The sequence below is a fragment of the Macaca fascicularis genome, chromosome 10 (genome assembly GCF_037993035.2).
Source record: "Macaca fascicularis isolate 582-1 chromosome 10, T2T-MFA8v1.1".
Taxonomy (NCBI): domain Eukaryota; kingdom Metazoa; phylum Chordata; class Mammalia; order Primates; family Cercopithecidae; genus Macaca; species Macaca fascicularis.
In genome coordinates, this window is record NC_088384.1 from 99,638,423 (window position 1) to 99,657,423 (window position 19,001).

Here is a 19,001-nt window from a genome sequence, read left to right on the forward strand (position 1 = left end):
GGAGCCAGGAGCGAGTGGGTGACAGGTCGTTCCTGATTGGGAAGGTTGCTCGACAAGTCAGGATTGTGCCTCCAGTCAGAAGGACCATGAAGAGAGAGAAGAGGGCAGAGCCGTGCAAGGGGCTGCTCCCCAGGACCTGAGCTGGAACCTGGAGTTTTCAGGTGAGAGGCTCACCCGTGAGCAGGATACCTGCCTGCTGGCCTATTGGTCTCCAAATTGACTAGTTACCTAGCTAACATTTTTCCTAGTACTTGTTGACTCTCTTTCCTTCCTTTCTTCCTTCCCAACTTCTTTCCCTTCTCCCTCCTTCCTTTCCTTCCTTCCCCCTCAACTATCTGCTTTCTCAGCTGTCTAATTTTCTTTCTCCTTAACTAACCAACTTACATCCTCACTTCCTTCCCACTAACTTCATTTTTTCCTTTTCTAGCTTTCTATTGTCTTCCTGAAATTCCAGGTCATGGGCTCTGCAGTCAGATGGCCTGGGTTCAAATCCTGGTTATGTCATTTATTAACTGTCTTGATCATGTCACTTCCCTCTCCTTGCCTCAGTTTTCTCCTCCTTAAAACAGGGACGATGATAGTTCCTAACCCATGGGGTTGTTGGAACAAAATAAGATAAAGTTGGCACTTGAACTGGGCAGGTGTGTAAATGAACAAGTTACAGTGAAGACAGGGACAGCAGCAGGAGAGGGCGCATGGGGTCGGCGGGTCGTCTGGCTTCCAGGAAAGGCAATGAGAACAGATGAAAAGGTGAGCTGGAAAGACCAGGTTCGTTGGGGAATATTCCAAGGAGAGAGAACTGTGTGACACTGTCACACCCCCACACCCCATTTGACAGGACCAGGGAGCTGTAAGCATGTCCATGTAACAATGGGACAGAGGAGGCAAATCTGGGCTGTGGCAAGTTAGGAAAGGGACAGGCTTGAGGACTCATGGAGGGGCCTGAGTGGGAGTTCGCAGAGTCTGAAGAGTTAGGAGAACATATTGATGTCCAGCTTCTGGCCAGAAAATTAGAACACCGTGGTGCAAGAGAGAAGAAAGCCTTAGGAACTGAGGGCTGCTTAAGCATAGGGGTCACAGTCAAGGTGATGGGGGAGGGTGTGATGGGCCATGGGCATGCCAGGTTCCCACCCAGAACTTAGTACTTGAATATTAACTCAACAGCAATATCTTGAGAAGCTTTACACAATAGTACAAAGATAAAAGTTAAAATAACCAGCCAGGCGCGGTGGCTCACACCTGTAATCCTAACACTTTGGGAGGCCAAGGTGGGCGGATCACCTGAGGTCAGGAGTTCGAGACTAGCCTGACCAACATGGTGAAACCTCCTCTCAACTAAAAATAGAAAAATTAGTTGGGTGTCGTGCACATGCCTGTAATCCCAGTTACTCGGGAGGCTGAGACAGAGAATCGCTTCAACCCAGGAGGCAGAAGTTGCAGTGAGCAGAGATTGCGCCACTGCACTCCAGCCTGGGCAACAGAGTGAGACTCCATCTTAAAAAAAAAAAGTTAAAATAACCTAACCTAAGAACCCGCCGTTACCTTGGGTCGTGACCTTCCAGTCTTTTTTTGGCAGCTGTACTCACAAATGTGTGCGTGCATACGTGTCTTTTGTTTTTCTTTTATAAAATTGGCACCCCTACAACACCTGCTATTTTGAAACTTGGTTTTTTGCTTGATACTGTATCATGTGTATGTTCCTGTTTTGGTTTACATAGGTTTTATATAGTTTTTGGTTGTGTAATTTTCCACTTTATATATGTACCAACATTTATCAATTCATTTATCGATTCATTAGCCAAATATGTACTGGGCACCTACTATATTCCAGGCCCTGTGCTCAGTGCTGAGGATACAATAGTTGAACAGGAAGTATTTGCCCTCCTGGAGCTGATGTTTTAGTTGGAGATAGAAAATAAAAACTAATAGTTACAGGATAAGGTATCAGTGCTACAAAGTAAAATATAAAGTAGACAAAGTGTATAGGGAATGAGCAGAACTGGTATCAGAGTGACTAACCATCCTGGTTGGCCCAGGACTATAGCGGTTTTAGCACTGAAACCCATCAGTCCCAGACAAACCAGGATGACCTGTCACTCGTGATCAGTACAGTCCTCTCCAAGAGGTGACTTTTAAGCAGAAACCGTTATGACATTAGTGGAAAACAGCCATGCGGATGCCTGGGGGAAGAGTGTCGTAGGCAGAGGGAAAGCTACGTGCAAGGGGCTGGAGGCCAGAGAGTAGTGTGTTTCAGGGACAGCAAGAGAAAGCAGAGAGGCTGAGGGCAGTCAGGAAGCAGAGGAGTGGAAGCCGAGGAGGAGATGGAGACAGCAGCCAGGTCATATGGATCTCATAAACCATGGTAGAGGCTTTGGATTTTATTTATTTATTTATTTATTTATTTAGACAGAGTCTTGCTCTGTCACCAGGCTGGAGTGCAGTGGCACAATCTCCGCTCACTGCAACCTCTGCCTCTGGGTTCAAGCGATTCTCCTGCCTCAGCCTCCCGAGTAGCTGGGACTACAGGCACGTGTCACGACGCCCAGCTAATTTTTGTATTTTTAGTAGAAACGGGGTTTCACCATGTTGGCCGGGATGGTCTTGATCTCTTGACATGAGCCACCACGCCCAGCTGAGGCTTTGGATTTTTATTCTAGGTGTGATGAGAAAGCGCTGGAGTTTTTGAGCAACTAAGGCACATGATCTGATTTACATTTTAAGACTCATTGTGGCTTTTCATGGAGAAAGATTGTAGTGGGTAAGCGGAGAAGCAGGGAGTCAGTGGAGAATCTATTGCAATAATCCATGCAAGTGACGATGGGGGCTCAGGCAGGGCGGTTTCAGCAATGATGGTGAGCAGCAGTGGTTTCTGGATATATTGTGAATGGAATTTCATGGTGGAGTGGAAGTGGAGTGAGGGTGCAGCCTTTCCAGAATGAACTCAAAGTTGCTGGCTTGAACTTTTGAGTAGGCGGTAGTGCCATTATTGAGGCTGAAGACTGAGGGAGGAACAGACTGGGGCAGAGTGGAAGGAATATGAGTCAAGACCTTTGTTTCAGACATGTTAAGTTCGAGATACCAGCCAGGCACGGTGGCTCATACCTGTAATCCCAGCACTTTGGGAGGCCAAGGCAGGAGGATCGCTTAAGCTCATGAGTTCAAGACCAGCCTGGGCAACATGGTGAAACCCTGTCTCTACAAAAAGTACAAAAAAAATTAGCCAAGCCTGGTAGTGTGTGTCTATAGTCCCAGCTACTTGGGAGGCTGAGGTGGGAGGATGGCTTGAGCTGGGGAGGTAAAGATTGCAGAGAGCCTAGATCACTCCACTGCACTCTAACCTGGGCTGCAGAGCTAAACCATGTCTCAAAAAAAAAATAAAAATAAAAAATAAAAGAAGATTGAGATGCTTTGGCTGGACGTGGTGGCTCACACCTGTAATCCCAGCACTTTGGGAGGCAGGGGCGGGTGGATCACATGAGGTCAGGAGTTCAAGACCAGTCTGGCCAACATGGTGAAACCCAGTCTCTACTAAAAATACAAAAATTAGCCAGGCACGGTGGCAGGTGCTGTAATCCCAGCTACTGGGGAGGCTGAGGCAGGAGAATCGCTTGAACCAGAAAGCATAGGCTGCAGTGAGCCGAGATTGTGCCACTGCACTCCAGCCTGGGTGACAGAGTGAGACTCTTTCTTACAAAAAAAAAAAAAAAGATTGAGATGCCTCTAGACATCTAACTAGTGAATTGTCAAGGAAGCAGTTAAATATTTAAGTACAGAGTTCAGGAAAGAATCAGAACTAGGCTGGGTGTGGTGGCTCACACCTGTAATCCCAGCACTTTGGGAGGCCGAGGCAGGCACATCACTTGAGGTCAGGAGTTCGAGACCAGCCTGGCCAACATGGTGAAACCCCATCTCTACTTAAAAAAAATACAAAAATTAGCCGGGTATGGTGGTGGGGCCTGTAGTCCCAGATACTTGGGAGGCTGAGGTGGGAGTACCACTTGAACCTGGGAGGCAGAGTTTGCAATGAGTTGAGATACTGCCACTGCACTCTAGCCTGGGTGACAGATCAAGACTCTGTCTCAAAAAAAAAAAAAAAAAAGAAAAGAAAAGAAAGAAAGAGAATTAGAATGAGAGAGAGAGATTTGGGAACTGACAAGTATAGTTGGTTAAACCATTAAAATGATAGCAATCAACTAAAGAACAAGTATGTGTAGACAGAGGCCCAAAGACTAAGCCCTGGGATAGGCCTGTGTTTAAGGATAAAAAAAGGAGGAAAATCCAGCACGAGAGATGGAGGAAGAGCAGTCAGTGAGCTAGAAGGAAAACCAAGAGTTCCTGAAGCCAAATGGGGAACGTGAGCACACCAAATTCTTCAGAGAAGTTGAGTAAGATGAGGATGAGGAACTCATCACTGGCTTTGGCACATAGAGATCACTGGTCCACGGTTTCATTGAAGTGTTGGGATGACAGCCTGTTTGGAATGGGCTCAAAAGAGAACAGGAAGAGGAGTGGAGACAAGGAGTCCAGACCACCCTTCGGTGGAGTTTAGCTGAAAAGGAGTACAAAGAAATGGGACAGTATCTGGACACGGTGTATGGTCAAGAGAGGGAGCTCTTGCAGCCAGCAAGTATTCTGAAGTGCCCTGTGGTGGGACACTTAAGTTACTATTAGCACAATTATTTTGCCGTTATAAATAGTGCTGCTGAATGAAGGCCACATCAGGATCTTGTTTTTAAAAAGAAATGTCCTTGTTCTGGGTATGTGTTTTGTCAACACGACGTCCTGCTCATCATGAACTGGTTCCACATTTCTATTTTGTTCAAGATGGAAGGCTTTGATACTGTGCACTCAGGTTTTCTCTGGTCAACACTTCCAGATCCTCTGCATTTCAGAGCCCACAGAGAACCCCTGAGGCCACTGGGCTCAGTTCTGTCCGTGACCAACTTTCTGGGTCCTAGCCCCATGTGTCCCTCCCCTGTAGTATACTGTAGCCACACAAAAAGTTCGAGAAGGGCAGGGGCCGTGGGCCCATCAACTCCTTTATTCCCCAGAACACCTGCCCACCCCTCGGGTCCTGGGGAGAGGAAGGGACCCTGTGAGTACCTAATGACTGCCCCAGGAAGCAAGGCCTTCCTGAGCCAGGGGGCTCTCTGGGACCGTTTCTTACACAGCAGGACAGCTGTGGGCCAACCAGGCCTGCCCTGAGGACTGGGCCAGAGCCCTTGAGGGGACGGCAGGGAAAGGCCCAAAGGACCAAGTGCTCAGCAAAGACCAAGGCAGCCTGGACTGAGCTAGACACCCAGGCTCCAGGTTCCTTCCTCTGAAACATCTGCAGGTTTTTGGGAGGCGAAGGGGTCTCAGCTGCCATGGCTGACCTCTGTGGGACCTCTTCTTCAGCTCCAGATGGTCTCCACAGGGTTCATATACACAGGCTCCCTACACGTACGCATGCACGCGCATACACACACACACACACACACACACACCCCAGAGTAAATTTACTGATATACACCAATATGAACACAGACACACAATGACTTACCTATACACACATATTAATAGATGCCCATACTGCTCTGAACACATACCTTCAGACATCCACACAGACTCGCACTCACCCACATACACACACTGACACGGCACATTCACATACAAAGATACACACTGACATGTACTACAGAGACACGCTGAAACACATCCATATGCACACCACACACACTGAGAGGTACAGTGATGCACACGGTCACAGACGCACAGACATACGCTGATGTAATTGTACAAATGTGGTCACACTGACACATACATGCAATCATCTGCGCAGACTCATACAAACGGACACAAATACCTGAAATACAGAGCCACAGACAGACACACATGGAAGCACGGTATGCACAAAACACACAGTACATACCATGCCGCACACACCCCGACCCACACAGTCTAACAAGCCCCAAGGGTCTCCAGGGCTCCCCTGGGGCTACTGCCCACCCCTCCCACCATCCCCGCCAGGGTAAGATGGTGTCCCCCAGGGAACAGAAGTCTCCAGTCCCATCTTAAGCTCTGCTGGATCCCTCGTGACATCAACCAGCCCCCTCGCGGCTGCCGGGAGCTGTGAGCTCTGTGCTGGGGCCAGGCCGGCACCGGGCACAGACACTTAGGCCCTTGTTGGGAGAACAGAGAGAGGCTCTCTTGTCCACTGCCTGTCTTCGGTTCCAACTGCTGGTTCTCCTAGAGGCCTCTCCTCAGACTCGCAGGTATGTGGGACCAGGGAGGCCAGGTCCTGGCAGAAGGGCCATTGGGGTCAGCCCAAGAGAGGGTGTGGCAGTGTTGTGGGCTGTTTGCAGGAGCACACACGTCTGGCATTGGCTAGGGGCAGGCTGCACTTCCTTAGCAGTTCTGCGGCTTGCTCTTAGGGCTTGGCAGGGCTGGGCCTCTCAGGGCAGCCCTGAGAGGGGCTGATGGGGGATCCTCTCAATTCCCCTTCACTTTCTCTGTTCCCAAGAAGGCCATGAGGTTGGTGCCTCCAGGACCTGCCTTGTAAAGATAGGAAATCTCTACTCAGAGAGGCTGGGCTGCAGCCCAGGCCCCACAGTGGGCCAAGACTAAGGTCTTGAGATGCACAGCAGCTGGCCTCTCAGGTGAGCTCTCTGCTCTCAGCCTTTGCCAAGCAAGGATGAGGCTGTGGGACCCCAAGCGATCTGTGGCGGGGCCTGGGCACCCTGGCCTCCTCTCCCCTGCAGGGTGGAACAAGGAAGACACTATTCCTGGCCACATAGATCAGCTGGTCACGCCTTCTGTTGTTTGGCCCCGAATAGATACTGGCCAGTCTTGGGTCTCTCTGCAGCCCCAGCCCAGGGCTTCCACGGCAGTTGCCTTTCCTGAGGTGTTGGGCAGAATTCCCTGTGGCGAGGAGATCGTAGCACAGAGCCCAGCTGGGAATCCGCACAGTAATTCCGGGTTGCCATTGTTCCTCCTTGAGAGTCCGGAGAGCCCAGCCTGTGCCTTCACAAGGCTGTGTGGACTTAGGAAGGTCCTTTCTTAGGCCCCAGGCCTTCCACCTGTGAAATGGGGGAAGGGTTCAGACTTTATGCCCTGAAAAGGTCCTTCCAGCCCTGGCCATCTGGGACTTCTGGGGCTACCCTGGCTCACAGGGTTCTTGCTGCCCTGGGTATCCCCAATTCTTGAAAAGAATCAGCCTGGGAGGGGCCACACTCTGACTATCCCCCTTTATCCCTTCTGAGATGTTTTTTAGAAAGTCTAGGTCCGGGGAATATCATTGTTTGTTCCATCCATGCAGGGGTTGCTTGCCTCTGGGGTAGGAAACCCTCAGGCAGAGGCAGGTGCACAGGTAGGGGAGGATGGAGAGGGCAGTGGTGCCTGAAGCCCTGGATGGGTGAAGCTGGCCCCACAACACCAGCTCTCTCATGCCTGCTCCTCCCTGTCCCCCCAGAGCTGCCTGATCATTGCTACAGAATGAACTCTAACCCAGCTGGGACCACCAGTCCACAGGTGAGTGGTTCTTGGTCCCCCACTCATCATCAGGGCGCTCACTTCCTCCTGAGGCTAAGGAAATCTGTGGAGACACCCACTAGCCCCATGGGCTGTCCCAGACAATGTCAGGGGCTCAGAGGATCACTGCGAGCACATAGAAATGAGCCACTTGCAAGGTGAATAGAGGAGAGGTTTGAAATAGGGCTTCACGATGGACTGGAAAAATCATGGGATTTGTCATGAAGACACCTGGCTTCTATCCCAACCTGGTTGCCTGTGAGACCCTGGGCAACTCCTCTCTGGGCCTCAGTTTCCTCACCTATTCAGTTAGCACAACAGCCAGCTGCCTCCCAAGGCTGTTTTGAGAAGTGGGTAAGACGGTGGATAAGTGGATTGGTGGGTGAGTAGAAGGAGGGAGGGAGGAAAGGAGGCGGGCAGGTGGGCAGGCAAAAAAAAGAAAAAGGCAGGTGGGCCTTCTAGAGTTGTTGGAGAAGGGATCAGGGCCTGGGCTAGGAGAAAGGGAGGTAGCCAGGGAGCAGGGATCTGCTGATCGTAATCACTTCTTTCTTTAGCCCTCCAAGGCCAATGGGAACATCAACCTGGGGCCTTCAGCCAACCCAAAGTGAGTTCTGGTCCCTCAAGCACCGTTCCTACTTGACTCCCTTCATACCTGGCTCCCCTTGCCTTGGGAATAAAATTCAAATTATCTGGTCTAATATTCAATACTCTCTGCCATCTGGGCCCAGGACCTTTCCCCAGCTTTGTCTCCCACGAATTTCCCAGCAGCCTCTGCCCATGCTGAACCCTCTTCCGGCAATGCCCCCGAAATGTCTGCATTGTTAGCAACTCCCCACACTTCAGGCCCTACTCAGGGGCTTTGGGTACCAGAACCCTGCCTTCTATGCAGGCCTTCTGTGCAGTGTGTCTGGTTTTATCTCCACTCTGCCTATTGTTTAACTTGAATTTGAGTTCCCCTGGGGCCAGGGTGAATCTTACAAGCCCTCTCTCAGCTGGGAGAACATGGCATTCTTCGGGGGTGAGGAGGCATGGCTGCTGGAAGGCTCTCTGTATTTCCCCACTCTAAAGTTAAAAAGAAGCCCAGGTTTGTTCTCAGGCACCAGCTGTCCAGACCTGCAAATGCTGATGCATGGTTTTCCGTCTTCCCCCAGTGCCCGGCCCACGGACTTCGACTTCCTCAAAGTCATCGGCAAAGGGAACTATGGGAAGGTGAGTGACTTGGTGAGGCTGGGAAGCCTGGGTCTTCCGTTCTGCAGCCTCTTTCAGCCCCTGCTGCCACTTGTGTGTGTGAAGAGAGAGCTCTCGTACCTGCAGACAAAAGCAGGGGCAGGCGGGAGGCCTCGTACTGCAGTTGGGAAGTCCAAAGTCACCTACAGGGCCTCAAATTCGTGTTTCTGCTCAGGTCCTGCTGGCCAAGCGCAAGTCTGATGGGACGTTCTATGCAGTGAAGGTGCTGCAGAAAAAGTCCATCTTAAAGAAGAAAGAGGTACCAGGGCTCGGGCACAGGCGTTTCTTCTTCTGCTTCTCAAACCCCAGCCTAGGGTGGCTTTCAAAGATGGGTCCCACCTCTGACAGGTCCATGGGGCTGGGTGCAGAGGTGGTCACAACAAAGGGTAGAGGGCAGATGGTACGCAGGATGCTGGTCCTTCTCAAAGAAAGCAGGCCGAGCCACCTCACCACAGGCTTTCAGGAAAACCAGCCTGGCTTTGCCTTCCCCTGGGAAACGCAGGCTCCACGACGGACAAGTCTTCTGCCTGCTCCCAGCGCCAGGCTCCCCATCTGTACAATGTGGAGCCTCACTTTCTTCTCTCTGAAGGCCTTCATGCCATCAGGCCATGTGACTGGAGTGCAGTAGTGCAATCACAGCTCACTGCAGCCTCAAACTCCTGGGCTCAAGCAATCCTCCCGCCTCAGCCTCCCAAAGTGCTGGGATTAGAGGCATGAGCTACCTGCGCAGCACATCATGGACTTCTTTTTGTGTTGCTGAGACAGAGTCTTGTTCTGTCATCCAGGCTGGAGCTCAATGGCATGATCTCAGCTCACTGCAACCTCCACCTCCTGGGTTCAAGTGATCTCGTGCCTCAGCCTCCTGAGTAGCTAAGATTAAAGGCACCTGCCACCACTCCTGGCTAATTTTTGTATTTTTAATAGAGATGGGGTTTTGCCAAGTTGGTCAGGCTCCTGGCCTCAAGAGATCCACTGGCCTCAGCCTCCCAAAGTGCTGGGATTACAGGCATGAGCTACCACACTCAGCCCCATCGTGGATTTCTTGATGCCTCAGCTGACCTAAGTTCCTTTAACACCTAACTCCATTAGTAGGCCAGAGCAGGCCCAGAGGGAGGATTGCATAGGAGATCAGGGGACTCAGAGAAAAGAGTGATTAATGTTGACAAGGTCTCCGTAGGGAGTGGGAATGGGAGGTTTTCCTGAGGAAGGCAGCGGTGCAGCTGGCCTTGATGGTGGGATTCTGATGGTCTGAAAAGAGGGTGCGACATGCAAGAAGAGGAAATATCACGAGCAAATGTGTGACCGTGGATAGTGCATGGCTTCTTTCCCTTAGGAACTCATTTATGTGAGGCATCACACATGCTTTGCTTTTCACTCCAGGGGCAAGAAGCTCTGATCCAGGGGCTAGAGCTGTGCCCACATGGACTAGCTTAGGATAGGGCTGACCACCCTGAGCCCTGAATACTAAGCAAGGAACTTGGGCCTGGCTCTGAGGGCAATAGGGAGCCATTGTGGGTGTTTGAGCAGAGGCATGAGAAAGTCCTGAGTAGGATGACTCCCACCCACAAGCTTGTATGGGCTGTGCCGGGATAAAAGGGGTGGTTGTGGGCTGTGACATGGACCCCTCTCTTTGTGACTCCACAGCAGAGTCACATCATGGCAGAGCGCAGTGTACTTCTGAAGAATGTGCGGCACCCCTTCCTCGTGGGCCTGCGCTACTCCTTCCAGACACCTGAGAAGCTCTACTTCGTGCTCGACTATGTCAACGGGGGAGAGGTGGGTGGGCCCACAGGGAGGCTTCCCTGGGCGGGCTGTCGGCTGGGAGCTGTCTATCCCGCATGCCCACTGCATGCCAAGTTCTGGAATGATCTCACCTCACCTTACAATAGACCCATTTTGTAGCTGAAGAAACTGAGGTTCAGGGAGGTAATCATTTGCTCAAGGCCACCCAGCCCATACCTGATAGAGTCAGGACTTGAATTCACATCTGTTAGACTGCCCACCATGATGCTTTCTTGCCTTCCTCATTCAGAGTTGCCCACGGACACACTTTGATAGACCCAGGAAAGGTCAGTGCTAAGAGGAGCTCGTGGTCAAGGTTTCCAGTGCTCCCATTTTGCCCCATAGGGCACAGGATGGGATTGACTCGTCACTCTGGTAAACAGAGACCTGAGGCCACCTGGTGACCCAGAAGCACAGCTGGGACAAGCGGGGCTCCCTCCTGGGCTTCACTCTGTCTCTCTGGTCAAGATGGCAAAATGGGCCAGGCGCAGTGGCTCACGCCTGTAATCCCAGCACTTTGGGAGGCCGAGATGGGCGGATCACGAGGTCAGGAGATCGAGACCATCCTGGCTAACACGGTGAAACCCCGTCTCTACTAAAAAAATACAAAAACTAGCCAGGCAAGGTGGCAGGTGCCTGTAGTCTCAGCTACTCAGGAGGCTGAGGCAGGAGAATGGCGTGAACCCAGGAGGTGGAGCTTGCAGTGAGCTGAGATCCGGCCACTGCACTCCAGCCTGGGCGGCAGAGCGAGACTCCGTCTCAAAAAAAAATAAAATAAAATAAAAAAAAAATAAATAAATAAATAAAAAAAAAAAAGATGGCAAAATGTAGTGGGGCTCTACTCAGTGACCCCAGATTTAACCTGAGTGACCTCATGCCTTTCAGAATGATACCAAGAGGGGGGTTTTTGTCCTGCATCCCTAAGTGAAGGGCTTTTCATGCCAGCAAAATAGTCTAAAAACATTGGCCCATGGGTGGATCTAACCTGGGCTCAGTCTGACAGCCATATCATCTCATTGCCTGGATTGATGGAAAAGCGTATCTTTGAACCACGCAGGTTCAAATGCCAGCTCTGCCCATTATAAGCTACATGACTTTGGGCAAGTCGCCTAACCATTCTGACCCTTCCTAGCTTCCTCTTACATGAAACTAGCATGACATTTGTACCTTGAAAGTTGTCATGAGGATTAAATAAGAGATGTGGAAAGGCCTGACTTGGAGCCTGGAACACAGGAGGTGCTTAAGCAATGCTAACTCATCTCTTCTTCTGCTGACTCTTTGGACACCCAGGACTGCTGTGTGGGGCAAGGGTCAGCATGAACTCTTTTGGTAGGAAGATGCTGCAGGTCAGAAAGGGAGTGAGCTGGGCAGCCGCACAGGGCAGGGAGCAGGTGCGCCCTAGCCCTACAGTAGCCACCCAGTAACTCCTCTCACACTCCTCCTCCCCTCCAGCTCTTCTTCCACCTGCAGCGGGAGCGTCGGTTCCTGGAGCCCCGGGCCAGGTTCTACGCTGCCGAGGTGGCCAGCGCCATTGGCTACCTGCACTCCCTCAACATCATTTACAGGTGAGGCCTGCCTGTGGCTCAGAGCCAGGACCAGGTCCTTCTTGCTCCAACAGCTACAGGTTGTGTGGACCCTAAAACCTGATGAAATCCTGATGGAGTTGGTCCTCTGTTTTGGGTGGGGTTGGAGTCTCCTCCTCCGAGGTCCAAGTGCCCAGGCTTCCTGGGCTCTCCCTCTGCGTCTCTGGGATCCTCTATGAATAGTTCTCCTGCCAGGACCACCCTGCCACCAGGTCTCCAACTCTCCTCACTAAACGACTGAGACACCTCAAGGCTCTTTTCTCTTATTTTCTGCAGGGACCTGAAACCAGAGAACATTCTCTTGGACTGCCAGGTTGGTGTGTGTGTGTGTGTGCGCGCACGTGTGTGTGTGTGCGCGTGTGTGCACGTGTGCATGTGGACATGGTTGCACAGGTACACTATCTGACCGTGAGTCTGTGTGCATGGATGTGCATGCATTGTACATGCATGCATATAGGTAGGGGAGGCATTTGAGCATATGTGTGCGTGTGTGCCCATGCGCATGTACACACATGCATATGTGCACGTGAGACTGTACATGTATATATGTGCATGCATGTATACAAGGGGCAGGGGTGGAGCCAGGTAGGGGCTGGTGGAGTTTGTCTTAGACTGGGCTCCATGGAAACAGACTCTGAGATGGAGAGGAGGCAGAAGCTTTGTTGAGGAACATTCTCAAGAGGTAACACTTTTAAAGGGGTGAAGAAACAGGATTGGGCAAAGGAAGCAGCTCACCTGCATTGTGGTTGCCAGTGGAGCCTCAGCTGATCTTGCAGGGGTGGGGAGGGCCTAAGCCAGGATGGCTCTCTAGGATTGTCCCAAAGTGAGGCAAAGAGGATGGGCCTTTGTGCCCCTGGACATGGATTGCTCCTAAGGAGGGGGCATAACTTTGGGTGCGGGCAATGTTCTAGCAGCAGGGGGATGGGGATAGGCATGGTTCTTCTGTACGCTGGTTTCAGGGATCCGGGCAGAACCCCACCGTATCTACTCACTCTACTTTCCTGCCCAGCTGCCACAAAGTGTGGTTGCTTTCTGAGTCCCCAGCCTCTGTCTAGGGGGTTTCTGTCCACAAGGGCATCCTGAAGCTGCCACTGTTGTAGGGGTGGCTCTGAGTTTGTGATGAGCTGTGGGCAGAGAGTGGAACACATGTGCCCACCTGGCCCCCTGTGATGTTGCCGGCATCCAGTCCAGGACCCCTGGGTTGGTGTGGAGCCTCCAGTCTGTGCCTGGGCATCAGATCCCACAGCTGCTGCCCTGGGGTGTGACATCTGGACTTTGGGGTTAGGCCTGGCCATACCCTTGGCCACCCTCATACCACCCTCTGGCCCATGCCCTCCCTCATTCTCAGGGACACGTGGTGCTGACGGATTTTGGCCTCTGCAAGGAAGGTGTAGAGCCTGAAGAGACCACATCCACGTTCTGTGGTACCCCCGAGGTAAGCGTAAACATCCCAGGAGAGTGGAGGTCATGAGTGGGTAAGGCCACAGCTCCTGATTACAGCCATCAAGTTACAGCAAAGGGGGCTCACTCCTTTGACCCAAGCACTTCTCCTGAGTTGGCTGTACACTGAACCTTGGTTTCCTCATCTGTGTAATGGAGGCACCAGCTCTAGGACTGCTGAGACCCAGCCAGCTAGCCGCTGGTGAAGCTCTACTGCAGTGCTATCCAGTAGAAATAGAAACAGAAACGCAGGCCAGGCGCGGTGGCTCACGCCCGTAATCCCAGCACTTTAGGAGGCCGAGGAGGGCGGATCACCTGAGGTCAGGAGTTCGACACCAGCCTGGCCAACATGGCGAAACACTGTCTCTACTAAAAACACAAAAATTAGCCAGGCGTGGTGACAGGTGCCTGTAATTCCAGCTATTTGGGAGGCTGAGGCAGGAGAGTTGCTTGAACCTGGGAGGCAGAGGTTGCAGTGAGCCGAGATCGCGCCGTTGCACTCCAGCCTGGGGGACAAGAGCAAGACTTTGTCTCAAAAACGAACAAACAAACAAAAAAGCCTTTCTTTGAACTCCCGCCAATATTAGACCTTGGACCTTGGGCCTGAAGGGGTCCCCAGTGGCTAGACAGATGTCAAGGTGAGGGTTGGAGGGCCGAGGTTACAGATTGGGAGGCTCCTCCCCACCTGGCATGAGACAAGACCTCAGCTGCTCTCTTTTTCTCCCTATGCTTGAAAAGTTGGGTCTTGGATCTAATGGCCTACTCACTTTGGTTCTAGGGTAGCTGATGGTCAGATGACCTCTCTGAGCAGGAGCCATTGTCTGTGTTTGTGTATGGCGGGTGGTGTTTGCTGGATAAAGCCAGCCCCCCAAAGCCTGGCAGTCCAGCCATCCTTCCTTGAACGTTGCTAGGGACAGGAGCAAAGGATGTGGAACCCCAGCTCATGTAGGAGACATGTGGCCCCAACACATCACCTAACCATGACTCAGCCACTTCCACAGTGTTGGGGGGCACAGGCAAGAGTAGCCATGGTTGCTCCCATTGTTCGAGGGCCAGCACATATGTTAGCATCTTAGAACAGCGTCTAGGAGGGATTTGGCATCTTCATTTTTTCAATGAGAAAACCAGGTTCTGAGAGGTTAAATGCCCTGGCTGAGACCATACACCAACCGGGGCTCAGGTCTGTGTGACTCTGCCCTTCCTAGACCCACACAGTCTCTCAGAGCAGCTTTTCCTGTTGCTGAGAACTTGCCCCTGACTCAGTGGTAGAGACACTAGGCTAAGAAATCAGTAAGCCTCTTTTTTTTGTTCCCAGGTTCTCTTCCTCAGGCAAGACATACAGGCATGGTGTGCATTTATTTATCAATAGCTCAGGGGTCACCCCCTCCTTCCTGACCCTCTCGTCTGACCCTAGGGTTTCCAGCACAAGGATATACCACATTTACTTTTACTTACACTCACATTCGTCTCCACACTGCCCTGTGAGCGTACTCCCAGGGCCTTCCATTCCCAGGACACGATAGCCCGCTGAATGCCTTTGCATAAATAGAAAAAGGCATCCCCTCCGGGCAGACTAATTAGAAAAAGCACCCCTTGAAACAAAAATAAAGTTGACAGATAATACCTCTGAAATAGTGTTGTGGCTTGGTGAGTGGATCACAGCCATGACTGCAGCCCCCTTTACCCTTTTGGCTGATGCTTTTGTGTGGTACACACCATGTAAATTGCACAAAGCAGCCCTGGCTGACCTCTTCTACGTCCCCAACCTGTGGCAAAGGGCCCTGCAGAAAGCAGGCCTTTGGTGAATGACTGATGGATGAACACATGCACAGCCACAGAGCACACGCACAGCAAGGTCAGCTCTTGGTCATCTCCCTCCAAGTGCCTTATTTACAGATGCGGCAACTGAGGCTTAACAACTTATTTCATTCAGATAAGTGTGTTTCCTTCTGACAGTACTTGGCACCTGAAGTGCTTCGGAAAGAGCCTTATGATCGGGCGGTAGACTGGTGGTGCTTGGGGGCAGTCCTCTACGAGATGCTGCACGGCCTGGTGAGTCGGGGGTAGCCATCTACAAGGGCCATCTGGCTAGCGATGGGTCTATCTCTCATGTGGTCTACACAAGCTCTGCCCAGGAAAATGAGCAAGCCATCTCTTCATTCCAGACTAAAAAAGATAACGCCAAAGCAGATATGCGAATTATTTTTTTTTCCCAATAATGTTAGTTTAGGCCGGGAGCGGTGGCTCACACCCATAATCCCAGCACTTTGGGAGGCTGAGGCAGGTGGATCACCTGAGGTCAGGAGTTTAAGACCAGCCTGGTTAACATGCTGAAACCCCATCTCTACTAAAAATACAAAAATTCGCTGGGCATGGTGGCGAGCACCTATAATCCCAGTTACTCGGGAGGCTGAGGCAGAAGAATCACTTGAACTTGGGAGGCAGAGGCTGCAGTGAACCGAGATCGCACCACCGCACATCCAGTCTGGGTGACAGAGGGAGACTCTGTCTCAAAAAAAAAAAAAAAAAAAAGTTAGTGTAGCACTTTATTGTTTACAACACACTGTCTCACCTTGGGTGCCTCAAAATAGCCTTTGGAGACTGACAGAAGGAAATGGAATTATTCATATTTTGCTGATAGGGAAATGGAGACCAAGAGAGATCACAGTCCTGATAGGTTGTGGAACCACCCCTGGCCCCAGTCCTAGGCTGCCTGCTTAGGTAGAGGCATGTGTAGATTTGCCCTAGGTCATGCTTTGCTTTGGGGGTGGTTTCACCAACATAGCTTGGTTCCTAGGAAGGAACAGACTCTGTGGATTAAGGGGAAGGAACAGCTGGAAGAGGCTTGGGAGGAAGAATAGTAAGAAAGAGAAGGGGACCCTGGATATGGTTTGGGGCCTGGCTCTCTTTCTAACTGCAGCATAATTGCTCTGAGTCTTGTTTTCTTATCTGAAAAATTACAGCTCTCTTGGAGGATAGTTATGAGACTGGGGTGAAATGATGAAGGTGAAAGTGCAAATGTTGCCAAATGCAAAGTTGGTGAGCAAGCTAGATGAAAAGAGATGGGCCTCACACTGGTGGGAAGAGGCTTCTGGCCTTCCTAGCAACTCTCTCCATCGTGCCGGAAACCTGGAGGCCTGTCTCTTTCCAGTCTGCCATGCGAGCCATTGCACAAGACGGGGGTCATGCTGAGTCCTCCCAGCGCCCACCTTGCTCCAAGTCTCCCGGAGCCTGTGTTCACTTTTGCATGGGTGATCCTCCAGTTGCTCTCCCTCTCTCCCCAGCCGCCCTTCTACAGCCAAGACGTGTCCCAGATGTATGAGAACATTCTGCACCAGCCGCTACAGATCCCTGGGGGCCGGACGGTGGCCGCCTGTGACCTCCTGCAAAGCCTTCTCCACAAGGACCAGAGGCAGCGGCTGGGCTCCAAAGCAGACTTTGTAGGTGACCTGCCAGTGGAGCACTGGCCCCCAAGGGACCCGCAGCTTCCTGCAGAGGCAGCTCAGAAGCACATTAACATGCACCCTGCTGCCCTCTAAAACCAGACACTGCTCACTTGTTCATTTGGAAATTCACTACTGCTACTAGCTGACTGCTTTCTCTAGTCTAGTTCTCTTAGTCAATCAATATTTACTAAGCACCAACTATGTGCCAGGTATTGAGCTACGTGTTAGGGATTCAATAGACTGGGTCTCTGCCCTTATTAAGTTTGGGGTGGGGGCTGGGTGCAGCGTTCATGCCTGTAATCCCAGCACTTTGGGAGACCAGAGCAGGTGAATCACCTGAAGTCAGAAGTTTGAGACCAGCCTGGCCAACATGTTATAAACCCCACCTCTACTAAACATACCAAAAATTATCTGGGCGTGGTGGTGGGCACCTGTAATCTTGGCTACTCGGGAGGCTAAGGCAGGAGAATCACTTGAACGTAGGAGGCGGAGGTTGCAGTGAACTGAGATCATGCCATTGCACTCCAGCCAGGGCAACAAGCAGAAATCCATCTCAAAAACAAAAACAAAAAGTCTGGGGTTGGGGGTAGGCAAAAAACGCAAACATTATATACAATTATCACAAGATATGACAAATGTCAGGAAGAAAATGAACAATGAGCTGAGATAAACAATAATGGGAGGGGAGCAAATTAATACTGGCATTGTCAGGGAGTTCTCTCTGAGGGGGTGACAATTAAGCTGAGGCTTAAGGATGAGAAAGAGGCAGCCATGAAGACAGCTGGGCAAAGGCTCCCCAGACACAGGGCACAGCATGTGCAGACGTCCTGCTATGGGAACAACGAGGAGAGTGGCAAGTTTTAGGGTGTTTTGAGCAGAGGTGTGGCATGACCTGATTTAAGTTTATAGAAGATTCCTCTGGCTTCTTTGTGGAGAGTGGACTGCATTTGCTTTTTTTTTTTTGAGACGGAGTCTCGCTCTGTTGCTACGCTGGAGTGCAGTGGTGCAATCTCAGTTCACTGCAACCTCCACCTCCCGAGTTCAAGAGATTCTCCTGCCTCAGCCTCCAGAGTAGCTGGGACTACAGGCACATACCACCACGCCCAGCTCATTTTTGTATTTTTAGTAGAGATGGGGTTTTACCATGTTGGCCAGATGGTCTCGATCTTTTGACCTCATGATCTGCCCGCCTCGGCCTCCCAAAGTGCTGGGATTACAGGCGTGAGCCACCATGCCTGGCCTTTTTTTTTTTTTTTTGAGACTGAGTCTGGCTCTGTCGCCCAGGCTGGAGTGCAGTGGCGTGATCTCGACTCACTGCAACTTCCACCTCCCAGGTTCAAGCAATTCTAATGCCTCAGCCTACTGAGTAGCTGGGACTACAGGCACCCGCCACCATGCCTGGCTAATTTTTGTATTTTTTTTAGTAGAGACGAGGTTTCACCATGTTGGCTAGGCTGGTCTCGAACACCTGACCTCAAGTGATCTGCCCGCCTCAGCCTCCCAAAGTGTTGGGATTACAGGCATGAGCCACTGCGCCGAGCCAGCACTTGCTTTTTACAAATATCTGAGCACTTCTTCCTTGCCAGACCCCAGGCTGGGCAAATGGGATATAGGGATAAATGATTCATAGTCCATTCTTAGCAAATTCATTATATTCATTCATTAAAGTGGCACTTTAAAAATAATCCTACTTTTTAAATTCAACACAAGATAATTTGGATTTACAAAAAGAAGGCCACAATACTTTTCTCACCAGGAGTTTGCTTTCTTTTCTAACACAGTGGTTAAGATGAATGGACTAGGCCAGGTACAGTGGCTCACACCTGTAATCCCACCACTTTGGGAGGCCAAGACGGGCGGATCACCTGAAGTCAGGAGTTCGAGACCAGCCTGGCCAACATGGTGAAACCCGGTCTCTACTAAAAGTACAAAAATTAGCCGGGCGTGGTGGTGGGCGCCTGTAATCCCAGCTACTCAGGAGGCTGAGACATGAGAATTGCTTGAACCTGGGGGT

At 51.2% G+C, this 19,001-nt stretch overlaps 1 protein-coding gene across 5 annotated transcripts in view; it reads left to right on the forward strand.

The window, feature by feature from the left end:
* Positions 1–73: 73 nt before the first annotated feature.
* Positions 74–19,001, forward strand: part of SGK2 (serum/glucocorticoid regulated kinase 2) — a 30,600-nt gene continuing 11,672 nt past the window's right edge. For 2 of the 5 annotated variants that reach the window (XM_065523183.1, XM_015429858.4), the window contains exons 1-11: positions 74–161; positions 7,451–7,509; positions 8,064–8,113; positions 8,661–8,718; positions 8,912–8,995; positions 10,381–10,512; positions 11,971–12,083; positions 12,378–12,414; positions 13,450–13,536; positions 15,498–15,593; positions 16,826–16,981. In XM_065523183.1, the coding sequence (XP_065379255.1) occupies positions 7,474–7,509; positions 8,064–8,113; positions 8,661–8,718; positions 8,912–8,995; positions 10,381–10,512; positions 11,971–12,083; positions 12,378–12,414; positions 13,450–13,536; positions 15,498–15,593; positions 16,826–16,981 (849 nt within the window). In that variant the 5' untranslated portion in view covers positions 74–161; positions 7,451–7,473. Of the gene's footprint in view, positions 162–6,191; positions 6,255–7,450; positions 7,510–8,063; positions 8,114–8,660; positions 8,719–8,911; positions 8,996–10,380; positions 10,513–11,970; positions 12,084–12,377; positions 12,415–13,449; positions 13,537–15,497; positions 15,594–16,825; positions 16,982–19,001 lie in introns of those variants that run through there. The other 3 variants (XM_015429859.4, XM_065523182.2, XM_074005386.1) reach the window with 3 other exon arrangements.